Raw genomic sequence first — 21,786 nt, 5'->3', positions numbered from 1 at the left:
ATCTGGACCCATTGACTTTGAATCAAGTGATCATAAGTACCAGAGACGCCTTGCTTTTTGGGGTCCAAGGTTATTTTGGTGTTTTGTTTTGGGATTTACTTTTTTGGGTTAAGTAATTGCTTTTTGCTTTTGCATCTCTTCTTTTAGACCCTTTAGTGATAGATTTGCTCCTGCTGAGAACTAAAGGCAAAAGCTTGTCAATACATTTCTTAGAGGTGCCCCAAAGCAAGCCTTGCCCTGTAGCCAGTGTTAACTGAAGAACTTTAGGGCCTGATTTAGCATTTACCAGACGGCTTACTCCATTACAGTCTGACTGATATCCTGTCTGCCTTATTACATGTGCCGTATGACAAAATGCACTTGTAAAAAAGAAGACAAGATATCAGGCCCCTAATAGCTAGTGTTAAGGAACTTCTATAACATTTATATTATATCTTAACCCCAGAATATGCTAGCACCTTTTTTTTTTCTAATTGTATTTTTTCAAAACTGAGTTATTTACTTACCTGTTAAATATTATGTATTTTCTAACGATAAGCAGTGATTAGACTTTTATATTTTTGAGTGATATTTACCTCATCATACTAAATATGAATTTTAAAGTCTTCCTACACCTCGAGTATTCCTTAACAGGTTGTCTTTGTGACCCTTAGATAATCAGTTACCTAAAAACAGTAACTTGGTTATCCTCTTCAAATACATTTGTTTTGCAGCCCTGGAACACCAATAGTAAACTGCGGTTCTCACACATCCCAATGCCAAGAAGCCACTGACTACGCAACCTTGTAAGAAAATGGTCCTTTATGTATGGTCATCCCCAAGTTTTTCGACTGATGCTGCTGGTTTTTCAACTCTGAGAGTGCACTAGGCCTTCTAAACAGGCCTTAGAGCCAGTGCCATGGCCCTAAAGTGTATGTCACATTGGCTATACCCAACTGGAGATGGCTTACCTAGCTTTAGATACCTAGTAAGTAATACCCTGGTACCCAGGACATGTACGTTTAGGGGTGTACTCCAGGGCTTATAGCACTGGTTTTGCCACCCTGGAGGTCCCCGAAGCAGAACTAATCTCGCAGTCCACCACTGCAGACCGGTATAGCATTCCTGCACTGCTAGCCCTACTTTGCCATTGAAAGACATTGTTTTACCTTGAATACATTTGGTCGCCCAATTGGAGAGTACAGGGTTATATGCTGACCCCTCAGCTGTGCTCCTGAACAGTGCAACCAAAGTAGGCATGCTAAGGAGTCAAACAACTCGTTACATTAAGCTTGACTTGTATCTCAAGTCAAAATTAATGTAATTTGTTGCTGTGTGCAGCTTTAGCAAAGCTGCCACTCTGTTGCCTTTAAATCTCCCAGGCACACATGGAGCCTGCTCCACAAGACAGCTTTGTGCCCTCCTGGAAGGACGTGCCAACAACTCCCAAGAAGGAGTACAAAGAGGCATTGCAGTCTAGTGAGGTATCACCTCCCACCTGCTGGAGGCCACTTAGGTGTTAGCTCAAAAAGACAGGCTTCAAAGGTGAAGCTGCTTTTAAAGAGCAGATGTGGGACACCAGAGGGGAGGGCTGCCCATTGTTGAGGTAGACAGGCTGGAACAGTGAGAAGAGAGGAGAAACGAGTTGCCAAACCAGTTTCCCCAGGGACGTGTAGTCCTGAGGTAGCCACACCCCAGGAGTGGGCTAGGGAGGTATGAACACTAAGAAAGGGGTCTTGCCATCTTCAAAGTGGGCAGTATGGTGCATCCTAAGATGGCCCACAGGAAGTGGTTACCAGGTGGGAGTAGCCCATTGGCGACCAACGGCATCCTGCCCTGAAGCCACTTTCCAAGCATAAGTGGGGCACCCTTGGCACCAAGACCTCGGATCTCGACAGGGGCAGATGAAGGACTGCCCTGCTGCACCGAGGGACCATCAGAGTGAGGCTGTACCGACGAGGACTGAACCTGGTGGATAGTGCCGAGAGTCACTTTGCCTTTTGTGTCCTGCTCAAGGAGACACCATCTCCAGAGCCTGGTGAAGTCAAGAGAACGCCACAGGCCAGCTGACTGCCTCCTGTTCACAGAGACACACCAGCTGAAAAAGCCTGCTAAGGCAAGTTGGTAGCCCAAAGACCTAGGGCCGCTATCACCTCTGCTGTACACCACCGAGGACGAGACCTGATACACAGAATTGCAACTGTTTGAGCCCAGGACAGCTGTCAGAGATTTGCTAGGACCCTCAGAAGGAAAGTTATTGACCCAGGAAGGGTTGACCTCTGATCGTGTCAACGAGCGACTCTTAATCCATTTTCCACTGGACTTTGGCCAGACCAGATAAGGCTTCATGGTATGTCCACCCTGCAGCCAGGACCCCTCACCAACTTCATGGACCCACGAATCCTTGCGGGAAGGCTCCCATTATCTGTGTCACATCCCCAGCATCCTTATAGCATCTCCAGCATCCTTCATCCTTTGGCCCAGAACCACTCCACAGGAATCCATTGCAACGTGGATAAAGTGCCTGGAACTGTTGAAGAACTACTTCTCCTGTAAAAGTAACTGTGCCTGTGGACCTTGCTGGTCCCCCTGACTAGCTCTGCGCCAGAGTTGGTTGTGCCAAGTGCTTATGACCGACCACATTGACTCTTACCTAAGTTTTCTTTTAAACAGTTTCTAAGTGTCCAATTCGTTGAATTTGCCAGGACTTGTTTGCACTTGAGTGAAATTGCATTGATTTATTTTTACTTGTAAAATCTAAATGCCCTGAACCCTCCTGTGGAACTTTTTCATTCTAGTGTCCAAATTGTTATAAAAATACAGTCTGTTTTTATGAATTGGTGTCGGACTTCTTGAGTGTTGTCGATTTCTTCAGTTGTTTTGGTGCTATTTAAAGTCTTAACACTTGTTCCTCTGTGTAAGCCTTGCTGATCAGTGCCACAGCTACCCATGATTTAGCTAATGGTTCAACAGATGACACCTAAGGGTCCTAAATGGGTTGGCAAGTGTATTACATGGTGAGGTGGCTTTACCACCATTTAATGCACCCCGTTTCTCCATACCTCTACAATAGGCTTGGAAATAAGTTTTCCCATTCCTTGCTTAGATTCAAAGCTTTGTTCTGGACAGAATTGTGAGTTTGTCGTTTGACTGACTTTACTCTTTGGCCAAAGATAACTAACATGGACTTTCTTTATTGCCCACGTTGTTTGAGCTGTGTGAGAGTAATGTGATAGTCACTAGAGATTTATATAACCTGTTTTCTTTAGCGTTGGATAGCATCACACATCTCTCTTATGGTTATGACTTAAAAAGGGATACTACCCAGAAAGGTGATATAGCCATCTAGAGCAGAAAAGAGGCTTCTTCTGTGAACATCCAGAAATACATCCATCCTTCCTGGGTATCAAAGAAATTGCTATCCTATTTCTATTTGAAGGCAAGGCTGACAGTAGGTGCTTGGGATCACACAGTCTGAGAAATACTTTGAAATGATTATTGACCTAAACTGTCCTTATTCTGTCTGCATCTTCTAGTAAGTTGTGTTTTTTTAAAAAAGAGATCCAAATTTAGAGTATGTACAAGTACTTCAGTTGTAATTAAAAATGTTTTAAAATTAAATAATATGTTAGCAGTTCTCCTTAACTAACACTACCCTACCATGCACAGATCACGAGTGTCCTTCACAGTCCCTTTGAGAACTGTTTGAAATTCAGAACTATTAATCGTGGCATGCAAGGAATGGTGAAGGCTAGGCCAGGGATGCTTAGTAAGACACTGAATGTACTGGTGTCATATTTTTTTAAACATCTAAAGTTCAGGTCATGTTCTAGACAGAGAATGGAGACCTTGCACAAATTGGAATAACACCAAGTGACTAACGTTTCATAGATTTTGTAATAAGTTCGACATTCTATTGTATCAGTTTTGGTAATTAATATTTTACAGGTCAACAGCAGGGACAGGAAGGAGGATTGAAACTACAGCAAGCCACCTTAACTCCAGTGACTGTTTCAGTTGGGGGTATTAGTAATGCCACAATTAGTGCTCTTAGTCCGGACCAGATCGCCCAAGTGCAATTGCAGCAGTCCCAGCAATCTTCAGACCAGGAAGTAACACCTGGCAAAAGGCTAAGAAGAGTTGCATGCTCATGTCCGAACTGCCGGGAAGGTGAAGGAAGGTACACATCTACTCATTTGTCGACTTTTATGTCTCTCTATCTTTATTTTGCCTAAACAATTGTTTAAGCATTTCATGTATTTGATTTGGATCTGAATGCATTGCTTTAGAAATGGTTATTATCATTGTTTATCATATTGTTTTATTATGAACTTAAAATGAATTAAGGCTAACCTAGGTTTAAACTTTTCATTTTGTTAGAAGCACTAATGAACCAGGAAAAAAGAAGCAACACATATGCCACATTGAGGGCTGTGGGAAGGTTTATGGCAAGACATCTCATTTACGAGCACACCTACGTTGGCACACAGGAGAAAGGCCGTTTGTTTGCAACTGGATTTATTGTGGCAAAAGATTTACACGGAGTGATGAACTTCAGAGACATAGAAGAACTCACACAGGTGGGCATGCCTGAGTCTTAATTTAAGTGTATTGCTTTTGAGCTTACAGTTTACATAAATTTGCTATCTTGAGATCTTGATTTTAAGAATTACTGATAGAGGGCAAAGAGAACCACATTTAGGGGGTTATTCTAACTTTGGAGGAGTGTTAATCCGTCCCAAAAGTGACGGTAAAGTGACGGATATACCACCAGCCGTATTACGAGTTCCATAGGATATAATGGACTCGTAATACGGCTGGTGGTAAATCCGTCACTTTTCCGTCACTTTTGGGACGGATTAACACCTCCTCCAAAGTTGGAATAACCCCCTTAGTCTCTTATCTACTGACCTCATGGCTACATTCCTCCATGGTGAGATGCCTGTTAAGTAGCTGTACATATTCTTTGTATCGTTGTACGGAAGGAGGCCCTAAACTGTCATTAATAACTGAGACCACATGTATAACACGTGTAACAGAGAGAAACCTAATGTCCTTGACTTTCTTTGTTGCAGTACTATAGGTACATATTCTACCATGTGGAATATTCAAATTGGAACACAGACAAAATGAGTTACTGTTTTTTCAGTAATGTAGGCATTCGATCCACTGTGTAAATTATGTGGTAAAGGATAAGTGTTAATTTTGTTTTCTCATTGGGATTATTAAAATAATATTGCACAAAGCAAACCAGCATTAACAGAGCCAATATTTTCTACTATCCTACTACTAAATGCCAGGGGAGACATTTGCAGAAATTTGCCACCACTGTATGATGAAGTAGTAATCACCTAGCTGCAGGATAGTACGGATGCTGTCACACTTCTTGGCTATCATGGAATTCTCTCTTGTATCTATAAACAATAAAGCATGTCCAGTGGGTGTGGAGTTGAATAAAATATCTACTTGTTGATGGGACAGGTTGCTTCATGAATCAACTTCTCCTGTAAAAAAAAAAATTTTTACTTGTCCCTTTGGCGCCAGTGCCTGCGACAAATTGTGGCAGCAGTCTCATTATATAAGAGCTCTTATAATAGCGTCTCTGCTTATGCCAGGGCTAATATTAAAGTGAGGCTTCAATACTAACAATTTCCTTGTTTTGCCACCTTCTCTGCCGATCTACGTACTTGGTCTGGAGGTAGCGGTAAGCATTACTTTCAGGGTTGGAATGCCCATCTGAGTCTCTGCAAAGCTGCTAACGTGCATGCCTTAAGGGTTTTTACCAGCTCTTGTCTAATCATTTCCCATACTGATAAAGGTTGGAAATTTACTCCTGACAAGGGCCAGAAGTAAAACTTCTTCCAGGGTTGGGGAAAAAAGTGGTTAAAAGGAAACTGAACATTCAACAGATTTTTGCTCGAGCAAATCGCCACATGCATATTTGCTTGTGCTAAAATACAGTTTACAAATATTTTCTAGGAGTATGATCTCCTGGTCTACTTCTATAAATTCTTGTTAGTTTGTGAAATATATAAATCTGCACAAATGCAAAGACGTGTATCAAGGGTGGCCTTTAGTGACTTTCTTTAAGAATTGAGCCCCTAATTAGGTCTAGCGTTAACCAAGACCTTTTGTTTTTATTAAAATGTTCTCTCTGTCCATCTGTCGGCTGGCTTCACTGTGAAGTATGCTATCTGCTTTTTCGCAATGAGTATCAGCACACAAAGTAGTTTTCTTCAGTGCCAGGAACTACTTTGGCAATGTATGCTTTTTGAAACCAAAAAATATTTTTGCTTTTTGCTAATGTTTATTACAATGGTGAGTGCCCAGCAGCTCCCTCACCAATAAAAGTTTACAAAGCCATGTGAAAACAAGACCTCATTGCTAAAACTAAAATACTGACTACCAATGACGGACCTATCAGTTATGCCAATGCTCGCTTATATATTTATCTTTCCATTAATTTTGTTGAAACTTGTTATACTGACTTTGCATTATGAATATTTTTTTGAAATTTTAGCATGAATCAATACATTTTACTAAATGATGCTTCAAAGAAATGGTTCCTAACATTTCACAGCAGTTTAGCAAAACGTTTTTTTCCTAGCTGCATTTTTTTGTGAATATTTTATTTTGAAAGCAAAGAATCATCAATTTTGTTTCACACTTCTGCATGTATTTGCATCTAGTCAGAAAGCATTCTGGGTGCATTATATGTAGCCTCATATTGTTAAACTTTGCAAATGTGGGTGCATATTTGTTTACTGGAACCACTCAGTAGTGCAGTCTGAGATTACATAATTTATTTAGAGCGCTCACCCTAATAATAAAGGCTTTGTATCAATGAACCATGAATACAACTTTGAACAGCATTAACATATGGATACAAATATTACCTCAACTGCATTCAGTTCCTTTCCCTGCTCCATAATGTGGTACTGCAAATTGGCAGCCCAAGCATTTGTGCAGCGGAGGGTTGGGCATACTTGTCACAAGGCCAAAATAAACCTAAAACCTTGTTGTCATTGACCTCAAACAATATGGCCTGGGCATAGAAATCTGCCTAAAGGAGACAAAAAAATGTATTTTATTTTTTTTATTTTAAAGATTAATGATACCAAGACAAATTAGTCCTGACATACATTTCATTCAAAACACAACTATCTAAACATCTTAGGAAATTGAAAAACAGAAAGTAAAATCTTAGGGACTTTCACTGGATAATAAAAGGTTGTATGTACACTGCCTCTTTAAGAGTTCAAGAAAATGTATGTTTGTAGCACATGTGGTTGTAAATACACACGTTCCTTCCATCCATTGTTGGGATTGGACATTTTCAACTTGTTTTAATCGTAGTCTTTTGAGTCATAAGGTACAGTGACTGCACCCTTAGTTTGTAATGCCCATGGGAATCTGCTCTATTATTAGGTTATTTTTTTGCACAACAGGTGAGCTAACTGAAGGGGTAGTATGTAGGACATCTTGATATCAATGTGTGAAAGTGTATAATGAAAGGGAAGAAATCTGTAGCAATTACTGACTTGCGGGACATGGGTGCATTTGAATCTACAGTGGTGTATGCTAAGGGCAGATGTTTACGGGGTATTATTGTTCGCTGGTAGCATGAGTGGCTGTAGATACACATGCTCTGCACAGACAGTAAAGCAATACTCCTTTAAACTGTGGTCAGCCAGTGGATGGTGCAGATGCTTTAAACAAACTCTTTAGGACTGTCTGTCAAAATCTAGCTTGGTGGCGAGCTAGGACATCCACATAGTAGTGTTTACTAAACGTGTGTGGAGTGGACCATGTAGCCGACTTGCAAATGTCAGCGACAAATATATTACTCAGGAAGGTCATAGTAGCCCCTTTCTCATGAGAAAAATGTGGTCTGGATGGGGCAAACAACGTTCTCTTGGCTTGAGGTAGCAGGTTTGGATGCACTTGATATCCATGATTGTGAAAGGCACAAAAGATTTCTAAGATTCAAAATTGGGGAAAACTACAATACAACATCCTTCTTTTCAGTCTATTAACAGCCCCCCTGTCATTCTCCAAATTAATGGAGGAGGTAGCAGCCTTAGCTCTAGAGTTCTTACTGTTGGTCCTTAACTGGGTAACTGGTTTCCCAAGGCTGACTCAAATCAGAATGTACTGAAAGGTCTTGAGATAGCTTTCCATCTGTTTTAAAATTTGAGGGTACAGATCAGCGTCCAGTCGATCATTACAATTGTTTATCATTCAGTATTTAATGGGATTTTTAGAGACAAAGATCACAGCGAGTTTAGTCCTGAGGTCAGTCATTTATACTAAACAAGTGCCATCTCATAAAGACAGTTCCCTCATTAACAGTTATAAGTATTTCCTCTTCCAGGCTCTATAGTTTTGTGTGCTTTCATAATCCTAAATGACAGACGTCACACAAGTCTTCTACATTTGTTTTTGCAGAGCCACAGGTTCCTCACCTTTTGACTAATTCCTCAGGCATAAGACTAGATTCTGAAAATCTTAAGCAGTACCCCTGCACTGTGGCAGGAGGCTCCATGTGGCTCCAACTGGTCGTTCTGCTCTAGAAGTTACGCACTGGGCGCGATTTATTCACCCGTTGTCTGCTTTCCATGCAAACAGATGCGGATCCAGAGCTACTCCTCGTCTCTTTCGAGCTAGTACTGTTCAGTTTATTTTTCCTAAAAAATATCTACATTATGCAAGGAAATGTACAGAGTTTAAACCGCGTGGGGAATGTCGGAAAATAAATGCATGTGACTGACCCGCACATAGTTTGCATGGGGTCCCACCACAACTCCAAAGCCTGCAGTTGACTGCACTTTGATGTACCCCAAGGCCTGTTGGGATTGGAAAACAAAACCGTTGGTAGCGAAGCACCACAAGGGTTGCCTTCCTGGATACTTGAGGAGAGACAGCTAACATAACTCGGCCATGCATACCCGAGCCTGAAGGGCACCACGTGGGGTCCAACATGACAATACCAGCATTCTATAACTCATTCGGCCGAAAGGTATGCATGGGCCCTATGGGGAAAGCGGGGCTGAGTGTATCCTGGACTGCCACAAAGCAAGGGGTGTGGCAGAGGGCAGCTTTGCAAATGGCGAGACCTGGAGGACTGAAGGGCCCCTCAGCCATAAAATGGAAAGTGGTAATCCTGCTCGTAATAGTGTGGAGAGGGACCTGTATTCCTCTTGTCACCAGGAGCACTGGAGCAACACGAACCCTACAGCTCTCTGCATATAACAGTGCAGCGATGAGTGTGTGAGCCTCTTGGCCAGGAACTCAGATCTAAAGCTGGAGGCTTGGCAAGACAATATGACACAAACCTTCAAGGGGCACAGTCATCCCTAGAGTGACAACCCAACCAGTATCACAAGTACATTGCAAGGAGACCCATCAAGGAAAATAGTGACAGACGGGGAAGAAAGAAACCTGCATCAAGGATATACTGTCTAAATCTCATTAACACAATTTACTAGCACAATTAGCTCCAAACGGAGAAACCTCTACAAACCTGGCATCAGCACAAGAAGAGCCTCCAATCCCCTGCTCATTCATGGACAAACTATTCAAGAGTGTCAGGGAGGAGTTCTCAGCCCTTTGGTAGAAGGTAAAAGCCGACATTCTGTCTCTCAAACACATTTGAAATTAGTTTGAGGACAGAGTCTTGGCACTGGATGAAATGAGCAAAGCAATCAAGGAGGAGATGGAGCATCGGGACAGGCGTTCCTTATATTGAAAGACCATATAGAAGACCTTCAGGCGCATGTGGAAGACAATGACACTGCGTCCTGAGGGTAAATATCTGCATTAAGTGGGTCATGAGACTCGCAAAAGGGGAATGACATTGAAGGCTCTATTAAAAGACTTTTCAAACAGATACTCCCTATCCTGGATGAAAGAAATATTAAATGAGATCACACACCACTTGAACTCTAGGTTTAAGTAAAGTAACCAGACTCCATATATCCTGACTTGCCTTCATCAGTACCGTTGGAGGCAGCCAGTAGCATAGGCCAGATTGAATTTGAAGGGCACAGGCTGGCATTGTATCCAGATCTATTGAGCATACCTCTAGAAGCAATGTGACTTCCCTCCCAATCTCTAGGCTCTAGGTTCCTCAAAAGCAAAGATATTAATTACAGATGCCCCCCCTCCGCTTTGGAATAATTTTCATGTGGTAAGGCACCTTTTAACAGCTGAAAACCTTGAAAGAGACATGTCAGATCCTCTGGATAGAGGATCCTCAACCATAAAAAGCACAAATAACAGAGGAACATACAGTGGCCTTGGGTTGTGTTTTGCAACTCTACAGATGGAGAAGAGTGCCGTCTGCGAAGCAGCACAACAAACCATGAGTTGACATAGTGTCAGCAGAGCAGAAGCCAGTGCTGAACCAGCTTAATCCTTTTTCTGCAAGGCTTTCCCCTCCACCCAGTGCTAAGTCTTTTTTATTGTCTATTTGGGGTAGCTTGCGCTTAGGCCTCCATAGCTTTTTCACCACATAAGCTATTCACTCAAAATTTGCCTTCTTTTTACCAGCATCCTGTGGATTCTAAATGTACCCAGGGTTTGTGGATTTCCCTGGCGGAGACTGAGAAATTAGCCAAAATATAGCTATGTTTTGTTTTTTGGAAAAACTACTGCAGAAGAAAGTGTCTGATTTTTACCTACAAACAACATCAACAAAAGGTTTGTGGTGCTAAAATCACCATCTTCCCAGGTTTCAGGAACAGGCAGACTTGATTCAGAAAACCAAGGTTTTTTTTTATTCAGATTTGGCATTTTACTTTAAGATAGCCATTTTTCATATGTTTTTGTACTTTCATCCTCCTTCCAGTTTGTGGCGGAAACCGGTGTGAAACCCATGTTGGATCCCAGAAAGCTATACATTCCTGAAGCTACACAAAATTCTGAATTCAGCAAAGGGTAATTTGTGCAGATCGTTCAAAGTTTTCCCAAAGAGACTGGCAGTCTTCAGGCCACCAGAGCTGTGCTGGCAGTCTGACAGTTGCCAAAGTGGTGGTGCGACTGCTTTGGCTGCAGTCAGACTGCCACATTCTGACCGTGGTGGTTGGGCCATTATCGGACCGCCAGCACTGCGAGTTTCTCTCCACTGGAGGAACTGACATTGCTGGCAGTCCTAATCAGCCAGGGCAGTGCTGCATGAAGTGCCGCCCTGGGAATTACGACCCCCCTCTCCGCCAGCTTTTACATGGCGGTTGCACCGCTATGTAAAAGCTGGCAGAGACTGGGTGGTGGGGGGCCACATGGGACCCCTTGCACTTCCCATGCACTTGGCATTGCAGACAGTGAAAGCTTGACTGGTGCTGTTGCACCCTATGCACCGGAACATTGCAACAGGCTCAATTACCATTTCTGCCGCTAACCCAGCAGGTAACTTTTAATGGGGCCTGCGGGAAGGCCTGCCAAACTCGTAATGACCCCCTAAATGTTGAAATAAACAAATTTTGAAAATTAGTAGGGAAAAACGGCCATTTGTGACAATGTTTTCATTTGTAACTTCTCATTACGATGGCTGATTTACAAAAGCATGCACCATTACATCTGCTAGACCCTTCTGAATGCGGGGCTATATAGGGTTTGTGGGTTTTCCAAACACTCGAGGTACCCAGAGCTAAATACTGAGCTACACCTTGCAATCGTTTTTAATTATGTATTGGATATAGACCAATTCATATGGTAAAATATAAACCGTGAACAATAGGTAGCCGATGTATTTACAAAAAGGGCACAAGATATGGAGTTTAGAAACATTGGTTATTAGCACATTGGTGAATTTGTGGGTACCCATACTAGCATATGAATAAGAGGTCATTTCTCAAAATGTCTTCTTTCTTACACACTATCTTACATTTGGAAGGCACAAATGCAGGGAAATACAGTTGGTAATAACACTTGTTCTGCTATTCATTGTTCCACTTAGTCTCCTGATAAAAATAGTGCCACACTTGTGTGGGTAGCCATACTGCCCGCGATAAGAAAGGGCCCAAAATGCAGCATGGACACATCACATTTTTTCCACTGAAAATGTACCCCTTTTTTTCATTGTTCTCCGCTGCGGATTTCGGGTCCTAGCTTAGCCGGCACCTACGTAAACCTAGCAAACCTGTACATTATTGAAACCCAGACACTTAGGGGAATCCAGGATGGGGTGCAGTGTATGACTCTAACTAGGTTGTCTTTCTCCGAATCCCTTGCAGACCTCAAACTTTTGTTAAAAAATAACACATTTTTCTCACATTTCTGTGATCGAAAGATCTGGAATCTGTGGGGAGCCACAAAGTTCCACCCAGCATTCCCCTAAGTGTTCTGATAAAAGTGGTACCTCACTTGTGTGAGTATGCCTGGTACCCACGACATGAACAGGCTCAAAACGCAACTTGGACAGATCACATTTTTCCACTGAAATCTGACACTTTTTTTTTTGTTGCAATGTGCCTGGCTGTGGGTCCTGGGGAAACCTAGTTAACCTGTACATTTGTGAAACCTGGATACCTAGGGGAATCTAGGGAGGGGTGACCTCCGTGGCTTTCACCAGAAAATGTTACTCGGAACCTCCTGCAAACCTAAAAACCTTGACTTAAAAACACCTTTTCCTCGCATTTCTGTGATGGAAAGTTCTGGAATTTGAAGGAGCTACAAAGTTCCTTTCACCCAGCATTCCTGTTTTACGATAAAAAGGTACCTCACTTGTGTGGCTGGGCCTCATGCCCACAACAGAACAAATCTAACCAAGGTCAGGGAGGGTCCCTTTTCAAGGGCTCCCACTGATGTTAGTTTGATTTGTTCCTGTTGCGGGCACTAGGCCTAACCACACAAGTGGTGCAGCATTTTTATTGGGACACATTGGAAAATGCTGGGTGGTACAAACTTTATAGATTCCTTCTGATTCTGGGATAATATGTCACAGAATGCAAGGTAAATGTGTGATTTTATTCAGGTTTTGAGGTTTGCAGGGCATTGTTACTTAAAACATTGTATGGAATCCACAAGAGGAACACCACCCTGTAACCCATTGGGTGTCATGTTTTCAGAAATGCCTAGGTTTGGTAGGTGTTCCTTGGGCAGCCACTGAACCCAATCCCAAAACTGCAGCTATCTGTTTTGTTGATGTTGCCACATTTAATCTTGGACCCACACTTTTGCATGCACTAAGTCCACCCACACAGGTGAGGTACAGTTTGTATCAGAAAACTTAGAGGAATGCTAGATGGAAGGAAGTTTGGGGCTTCCAGCATATTCCAGCACTTTGAGGGATCCAAAGGAGCCACCCTGGAGTCCCCCTGGTGTCTAGTTTGCAAATATATTTGAAAGATTGTCCCTAGAGACAGCGTACACCCTGGCAGAGAAAAAGGGAAATATTACTGCACAACCATCTATTCATCAAGTACACACACATACTGGTTGGATTTGGCACAGGGTGAGTGAAAGGTTCAAAACTTACATTTTATCAACAAGAGATTTCACAAATAATGAAATACTCTGGTAAAGTAAAAAATATCTGAACCAGCTCATGACCTGTAAAGCCACGACAAGGCACCAACCACTTTCAGGCCATTCGCATACCTTTCATGCATAACATACACAAAACCTCTAACACCGCCAGCCACGGACCCAGCACATTACAACACTCACATCAACATACAGCTCTGTTCAAGGACCCATCACTTTCATACTCCCACAGGACTGACACACAATCATACCACCTGGCAGCGGACAGAGTGTGTGGACTGCCATTTGGCTGGCAATGTGTGTAATGGCCAGCAGCAAATCACTACACACACTCCGCCAGTCAAATGCCAGCTCACACCCACACATTTCAATTCATTTATTTTACCAACAAAAAAAAAGTTTGAAAGAGATGAAAAACTGACTACAAACACAATAGGTCTAACTAAATACGTCAAAATACTGCCAACCGTGGAACTGAAAAAAAAAAAAGATACAGACCAATCACTTCACTTATATGCTCACAGCTCACAATGCTTCAGTTGTGTGTGGTGCAATTGGATTCTTGCAGGCACATATAGTCCAGGATTAGAAGGACACTCGGGACACACGACTCTCCTTCCGCACGTCTCTCCAGAAACAGATTCTACATCTACAGGGAAAGTTGTTTTTTTTTTGTTTTTTTTTATTTGCGGGGAGTTAAAGGAATGTTATTGAGACAGTGGCAGTCTTTCAATCTATCCACATCTTCTACCACTGCAACTCTAGGAACACTTGCCTGCTCCACTACAACAAGGCTGCCTGCCTATCACAGACTGCTGAACTGAACAAAAGTCATCTTGGAATCTGGAGAACAATCCTTGAATACCACCATAGCAGTGAAGGTTGCTAAATGAAGCTAATGGACAGCAAATTTCTTATACTAAATGTATGACTTACGAACAGCAGCATAAGGTTGTAACCTCTGATCTATTCTGTCAAAACCACCCATGTGCTTATTGTAGTCTAAAATGCACACAGGTTTGCACACTTCAACAACTTGACCCCAAACAGTCACAGGTGAAGTACTTTCATTATGGATGGTTGTCAACATGTGGACATCTCTCTTATCTGAAAATGCCACAGCTAGAGGTTCATCAGTACGCAAGGCAGTGCACTATCCCCTTTGAAGCTTTACACATACACAATTTTTAAGAAACCTTTAGTTAGGGTGGATTGTGCCACAAGCAACAAGGTCCACTTTGAACCATTCCCTGAACAATCGCACACCAGTCTAGAAGTTATCTAAGTATAAATGGTGACCTTTGTTAAAAGGTCCTCTACCAAGTTCCCACACAGTTTTCAAAAGTGGATGGACAGCCAGGTGGGGGTGGGTTAAAAAGAACAATCCCTACCAGTGTACACCCTGAAATTATAGACCTATCCAGTTCTACTCTCATACAGCATATACATCTTTATTCCATAAATGCCCTCTTGTTCATTATTTACTGCCTGAAAACCAAACCGCCCTTGAACAGGACGAAAGACTTCTACACAGCTATTTCTGTCCCTGGAACATAGATCTCTGAAAAGCAATCTACAAAGTGATTAAGGAGAGGCTGAATCCTGAAGAGACAGTCATAATCATGGTGATCCCCTGGCAATGCTGAAATATTACCAACAAAATGCAGCATCTGACGCAAGAAGCAAATACTGATAACTCATGATTGTAGGTAATGTAGCAGTATCCACTAATGGACTAGTAGACCCATATGAAGACAGCGACTTGAGAATGCCTGCCCAGCAGACATATTAGTCCACAAACTACTCCCTTGAAGGAGCACGTCATACGGAAAGCAAGAAAACAGCATCCCCTAAAGTTAAGAGGACATACCCTGAGCCTTTATCAGGCTCTGTCAGCTCTGTACATAGTCTTCCGTCTCGTGACCTCCTGTCTCTGGGAGCATGGCATCTCCTACTTATGGGGACATCTGTTACGCCTCATTTTCCATTGGGAGGAGACCCTCGACCAGCTCCAATACCTCACAGTGGCCTGTAAACTCCTGGGTAATGAGAAGGACTAAAAAAGGACAGCCCTATCCAGCCCAAGGACTCGGAGACCTACAAAAAGAGCAGAGCAACCCCAGTGCTTCTTAAGATCTGCGGCCCGACCCAGGTACTATAACACAAGAAAGATGAGCAGTCCTAGAGACATTGTCCATGGACACTGGATTGCTACTGAAATCATAGATTGACGTGTAATAGAGCTTAGGGGGTTGAGGAAGGACTGGATCGAAGGGCGCCTTGGATTGCCGAACGGTCTTGACCTAGGAAATCGAGCCCCTTGCCACCACTGGAACACCTGCAGTTCTACCACGAGCTCAAGACCTGCCAAAGACACCAGTTTATTGTTGTTTTGTTGGGTAGTTACATGGGGTACTCACATATTGAAGAGCTACATCCCCTTGGGGAGATCCCATCTCGCACATCTCAGCATAATGGGGCAAATAGTAGCAACAACTGGACTCCACAGGACGCAGAGCTTTACATCCTCAGGTTGAGACATGGGTACATCTACTGATATGCTGTAAATTCTTTCCCAAAACGTCAAGGGATTGAATAACCCAGTTAAGAGCTGAGCAGTATTTTCATACTTAGATTAGTCGGGGGCTGATGTGTGTCTTCTTCAGGAGACACACTTGATGTCAAGCAATTAGCATCAACTTGTATCTAGAGGTTTCCCACAACAATACTTCTCTTCCATGGCTTCCAGAACAGCGGGGTTATCTGTACTCCTATCTCATTCGGTTAAAGGGAGAGTGGGCACAAAGGTAACAGATATTGGAGGCCATCTGCTTGCCTACCAAGTACAAGTTCGAGACTCTACCTTCCTGCTCGGCACTTTTAATGCCCCTAATGGCAATCAGGAATTCTTCGTCCGGATATCTGTTACAGAAGTGATGAGTACAAAGGAAAGACTGGTAATATTGGGGGGGAGACCTTAATATAGTCTTCGGTAACTCCTCAGACTGCTCAGCTCAAGGTCAGGGAGGTTCGGGAGAACTGACCACAGAGTATAGACAATGGCTGCATGAGCTTGGACTGAGGGACTTGTGGAGGGACCTATGCATGCCTTGTATCATATTTTGGGGACTAAGGAGGTACAAGATCTAACTAACTAACTAAATAAATGGAGATTGAGCCGTTGTCTCTTTTGGATGACGCTGCAGAGTCAGTAGACATAGCTCTCCCCCCCTGACAAGACCCACATTTCATCCCTGGCGGCTGAGCACAACATGCCTGCATAAACCTGAAATGATCCAGCAGATCGTAACTGCCTAACGCAATTACCTAAACACCAACGACACAACGGACACTCCCATGGTCTTGTTGTGGGACACTATGAAAGCTGTGATCAGGGGTAAATTCATTGCAATCACGTCAGCAGACAAAAAAGCACATATAGACTAGATAAAGAAATGACAGGGCAAGTGAGAGAACTACAGCGCATCTATCATTGCCCTGGTGCCCCGCAGTTATGGAGCAGTTAGAAGCCGCTAGGAAGCAGCTTACATGTCTAGACATGGATAGGGCTGAATACTCGTTGCTGCGATTTAAACATTTGGTTTATATAGGAAGCAACAAATGCAGCAGGCTCTTGGCTAGCAGATTGCAAGCCCAGAGACAGGTTGTGAGGGTACAGTCCCTGGAGGGGGAGGACAGAGTGGAGATTGTCATGGATGACCACATTGCAGACAGGTTTAGACAATTCTACGCTGACTTGTACGCTGCCCAACCTCTTTCTCCTGAAGATTCAGGGCGCTTCCTTCGGGGGTACACATACAACCTGACTCACTGGAGATCAGGTGAGCGAGCTTGATACACCCATGTGTATTGACGAGGTTATAGATCCCAGGCCCAGATGGGTTCCCAGTCCTATTTTATAAGACCTGCAGGATATTGCCCATGATTTTAACTAGACTCTTCAACTCATTTACGGAACCTGCTTCAATGCTGTCCTTAATGGCGAAAGCCTCTATTATTGTCATTCCTAAACCAGGGAAAGACTACAAGCAGTGTGGCTCCTATAGACCTATCACCCTTCCTAACATGGATGCTAAGGTCTTCACTAGTAAACTGGCAGCCTTTTTGAACCCACACATGCAGGGCTTAGTGGCCCCTTACCAGGCAGGTTTCGTCCGCCATCGGCAATGCAGTGATAACACTAAGAGACTTCTCCAACTTATTGCTAAAGGTCACCACTCCAAGTGGCATATCATGCTGTTATCTATATACACCAAAAAGGTGTTTGGTCGCATTCACTGGCCATATCTCGTGACGACACTGGAGCATTTTGGATTTGAGGAGCGCTTCCGCTCTTGGATCCTGAGCAGTTACAGCCAGCCAAGGGCGACAGTCCAAATTAACAGACAAACATCCGTCCCATTCCCCATCAGCTGAGGAACGAGACAAGGCTGCCCTTTACTACCTTTACCTTTTGCGCTCTACATGAGGACCTTTGCACAAAGGATGCACAATGACCATGCTATCAGAGGGGTCTGCTTGGGAGGGGGGAAGTATATTATCAGCCTATATGCAGACTATGTTATAGTAGCCTTGGACAACCCTCTAGGTGCCTTACCCTCATTCCTGAGGGAAGTGGACTCATTTGGGGTAGCAGCAGGATTTCGTATAAACATACATAAATTCCAGGCACTCATCCTTATGGTCCCATCCCACATGGAAGGAGAGCTCTCCCGTCGAACCCCTATACAATGGACAAAAGAGTCCATTACATACTTAGGAATCTAGCTCACCCCGTCGGTTGCGAATACCGCGTCCATCTGTTACAGGTCACTTCAACAACATGTCACGAAGGACCTGGCTCAATGGCGACTGGACCGCCTCTAGTGGCTGGGCAGAGCAGCAGCTAGTAAAATGATGGCTCTTCAGCAAATTCTTTTTTTTTTTGTTGTTTTTTTTGTTTCAGACCCTCCCAGTTTAGCCTCCCCAATGGGATGCTCCACTCTTTGCAGCAAGTCCTTCTTCATTTTATGTGGGCCAACGCCCGTCCCTGCTTGAGCAAAGACTGGAGCTTCCGCCCACCAACTGAAGGAGGGTTTTGAATCCCACAACTTAGTAGCTACTATCAAGCAGCTGGCCGAGAGATCCCATGGGGAGTCAGAGAAACACTGTCTCTTCATGGATCATGCTATCATGGGCACGCTGCTTTGAAGGGTCCCTTTTCTGAGATGACCGCAGCGTGCCTGGGACCTCTTTTCCTCCCCGATCACGAGATCGACGATGAAGGTATGAGACTCCATTGTTACTTGCAAGGACTTTACGACGTTCCCTTCCCCCTTGACACCTATTATGGGCAACACGGACTTCAGCCTTGGCCTTGACCACGCAGCATGCCGACTGTGGCACGATGCAGCTTGCCGCTCGATTGCCCAGCTCTTCGACAAGGCAAGTCCTATCCCTTTTCAGGCAACTGAGACAGTCTCACATGCTCCCGGAGGCAGAACGTTTGCGATACCTGCAGATCCGACACTGGCTCACTAACCACTCCATACGCTCCAGGGCATTCGGACCCCTGACATCACTTGAGAAATAGCTAGTGGCTGAAACTAATGACAGAAGTTTGATTACAGAACTGTATTGTTTACTCTTGAACACCTCCCCCCTTGGCAAAGCTCTGGCCAAATGCACTGGGACCTCTAAAGAAGTTCTTTCCCCAAAGAAGTGGACCGAAAAACACTACAGAGCCAGACACACTACAGGCAACATGGCCAGCACTGAGACAGCTACTAAAATCATACGACAGTGGTACCTCATACCCCTGCGCCTTCATAAGGGCAACCCCACATGCAACCCAAATTGCTGGCATCTCTGGCATGCCTGGGACTTTGCTCCAAATACTTTGGGACTGCCCTAGTTGGACAAGTCCTATCTAACATAAACAAGAGCCTGAGTACGACACTACCTTCTCTTCCAGCTTATACGATTTTAGGCCTCCCAAACTCTCTCACTTACCCATTTAAATCATGCAAGGGCTGGGAGAATAGGCATAGCATAGGGGCTGCACGTAAACAATTCTCAACACAGAGCGACTGATACAATACCTTTGCACCTGGCCTGGCTCCATCAACTATGTCATGTCCTAGGGATGGACAAGCTGACCCTGGTGCTTACGGGTAAGGGCACCTCATATAGGGAACTGTGGAAACTATTCATCGCTCTGTTGTTGAAGAAATTCAGAGAACTCACATGCCGTAAATACTTAAGATTACTCCGACTCACAGACACATCTTCGTAAAATTCTGACACACCCCAAATCTTGCACCAGGCATATATGGTACCTAGGTGGTTTTCCTAGGACTACATGCATGTTTAGTACCCCGGGAAGGGGGGATCGAGGGAGAGGGGTGGCAGTTGAGGGGTTACTTTTTTTTGACTCCTTGAACTTGCATTTGCCTCTCTCATTGCTCCACACTGGCTGTAAGTGGGTCTAACTGTACTTTCCTGAAATTTTCAATAAAACAAAGTTGAACCATAAAATAGGCACTTCCTCCACAGTGAGAGTGGCTTCATCATCGGATGATTCTATACGGACAGAAAATTCACTGTCTGAATCTTGGACTTCCTCCTCTGCCTCAGATGTAGAGTCATTCTCAGATTCATGGTCAGAGGAAGATTAAAAAAGCCAACCAACAACCTTCTGAGTGGTAATCCTGCAGCTAGTCATACTCCTTAGTAACAAAAGTAACACAACAAATAAGTCAACAGTAACCAACACTGTAAAATAAGTAATAAACAAAGTGTGGCTTTATCAAACAGAAAGTAAAACTATTGGCATATAGTCAGCAGGAAGGAAAAGTAAATTAATACAAAGCACATAAGAGCTTTATACTCGGCATCCTTGGCGTGGTCTCCCCTGTTTTGTTTTGCTTCGGCTTCCCATGTTTTGACTGTATACTGGACTCTGTTTTAACTGTTTCAGGAAATCAGGGCACTTTACCACTACTGACCAGTGCTAAAGTGCAAGTGCTCCCTGTGTAAATTGTGTGTGTGATTGGCTTTTCCGTGATTGGCATATTTGATGTACTAGTAAGTCCCTCGTGAAGTGCACTAGAGGTGCCTAGGGCCTGTAAATCAAATGCTTCTAGTGGGCCTGCAGCACTTGTTGTGTGTGCCACCCACATTAGTAGCCCTGTAAACGTGGCGCAGACCTGCAACTACAGTGTCTGTGTGTGCAGTTTTAAACTGCCAATTCAGCCTGGCAAGTGCACCCACTTGCCAGGCCCAAACCTTCCCTATTTATACATGTAAGGCATACCTACGTTAGGCCCTAGGTAGCCCCATGGGCAGAGTACAATGTATGTTAAAGGTGGGACATGTACTGATGTATTTTACATGTTCTAACAGTGAAATACTGAAAATTCGGGGTTCACTGTTGCAAGGCCCATCTCTCTCATAGGTTAACATTGTGTTGCCTTTAAATAACGTTTAACTGTAGTTTCCCTTTGAGAGCAGATAGAGATTTGGAGTTTGGGGTCTCTGAACTCACAATTTGAAAATACATCTTTTGGTAAAGTTGGTTTTTAAATTGTCAGTTTGAAAATGCCACTTTTAGAAAGTAGGCATTGTCTTGCTTAAACCATTCTGTGACTCTGCCTGCTTGTGTATTCCCTGTCTGAGTCAGACCAACAGTTGGGCTGTTTGTGAATCTCCTCTAGACAGTGACACAAAGGGAGTTGGAGTGTATCCTGCGTATCCCGATGAGCCATCTGGGCTACAGTGGAGGGAGGAGTGGTCACTCACACCTGAATGGGCTATACCTGCCCTCACACCATGCAGTCTCCAACCCCCTGGTGTGTGTCTGGGGCCAGGCCTGGGCAAGGCAGGATCTTGTGAACAACAGATACTTTTCTTTGAACTTTGCCTACTTCAAAGGCAGAAAGTAGTGGACTCAAAACCCCAGATTTTTAGATTACTTCTGGAACCAAGAGCAACCTCTGCCAAGGAGAAGAGTTGAAGAGCTGGAGGAGGAGTACTGCCCCTTTGCCTGTGACTGTGCTTTGCTAGGTTGGCCTGCAGTTGCTGCTTCTCCCTGAGAGAGGACAAAGACTGGACTTTGTGGTATATTCCTGCTTGTGAAGAATCTCCAAGGGCTTAAACTGAGCTTGGCTCCTGTTTTGAAGTCTCAGGGCCATCAAAGACCTCTTTTGCCAGCACTTGGGCTCTCTGCTGAGACTCCTACCCTGCCAAGTGGTGCCCTGTCCAGTCCCTGGGCCCTTGAAAAGTAAAGCTGGTAAAACAAGGACTGAAATCCATGTACAGGAA

General features: G+C 43.8%; 1 protein-coding gene across 3 annotated transcripts in view; it reads left to right on the top strand.

Annotated features, from left to right (window-relative positions):
• SP4 (Sp4 transcription factor) overlaps positions 1–21,786 on the top strand; it is a 76,252-nt gene that overhangs the window by 35,953 nt on the left and 18,513 nt on the right. For 2 of the 3 annotated variants that reach the window (XM_069211471.1, XM_069211470.1), the window contains exons 4-5: positions 3,928–4,159; positions 4,360–4,559. In XM_069211471.1, the coding sequence (XP_069067572.1) occupies positions 3,928–4,159; positions 4,360–4,559 (432 nt within the window). The remainder of the gene's footprint in view (positions 1–3,927; positions 4,160–4,359; positions 4,560–21,786) is intronic. The other variant, XM_069211472.1, reaches the window with a different exon arrangement.

Source organism: Pleurodeles waltl, chromosome 10 (genome assembly GCF_031143425.1).
Source record: "Pleurodeles waltl isolate 20211129_DDA chromosome 10, aPleWal1.hap1.20221129, whole genome shotgun sequence".
In the NCBI taxonomy this organism is placed as follows: domain Eukaryota; kingdom Metazoa; phylum Chordata; class Amphibia; order Caudata; family Salamandridae; genus Pleurodeles; species Pleurodeles waltl.
Note: the sequence above shows the minus strand (reverse complement) of the source record. Positions and strands in the feature narration are given on the sequence as shown.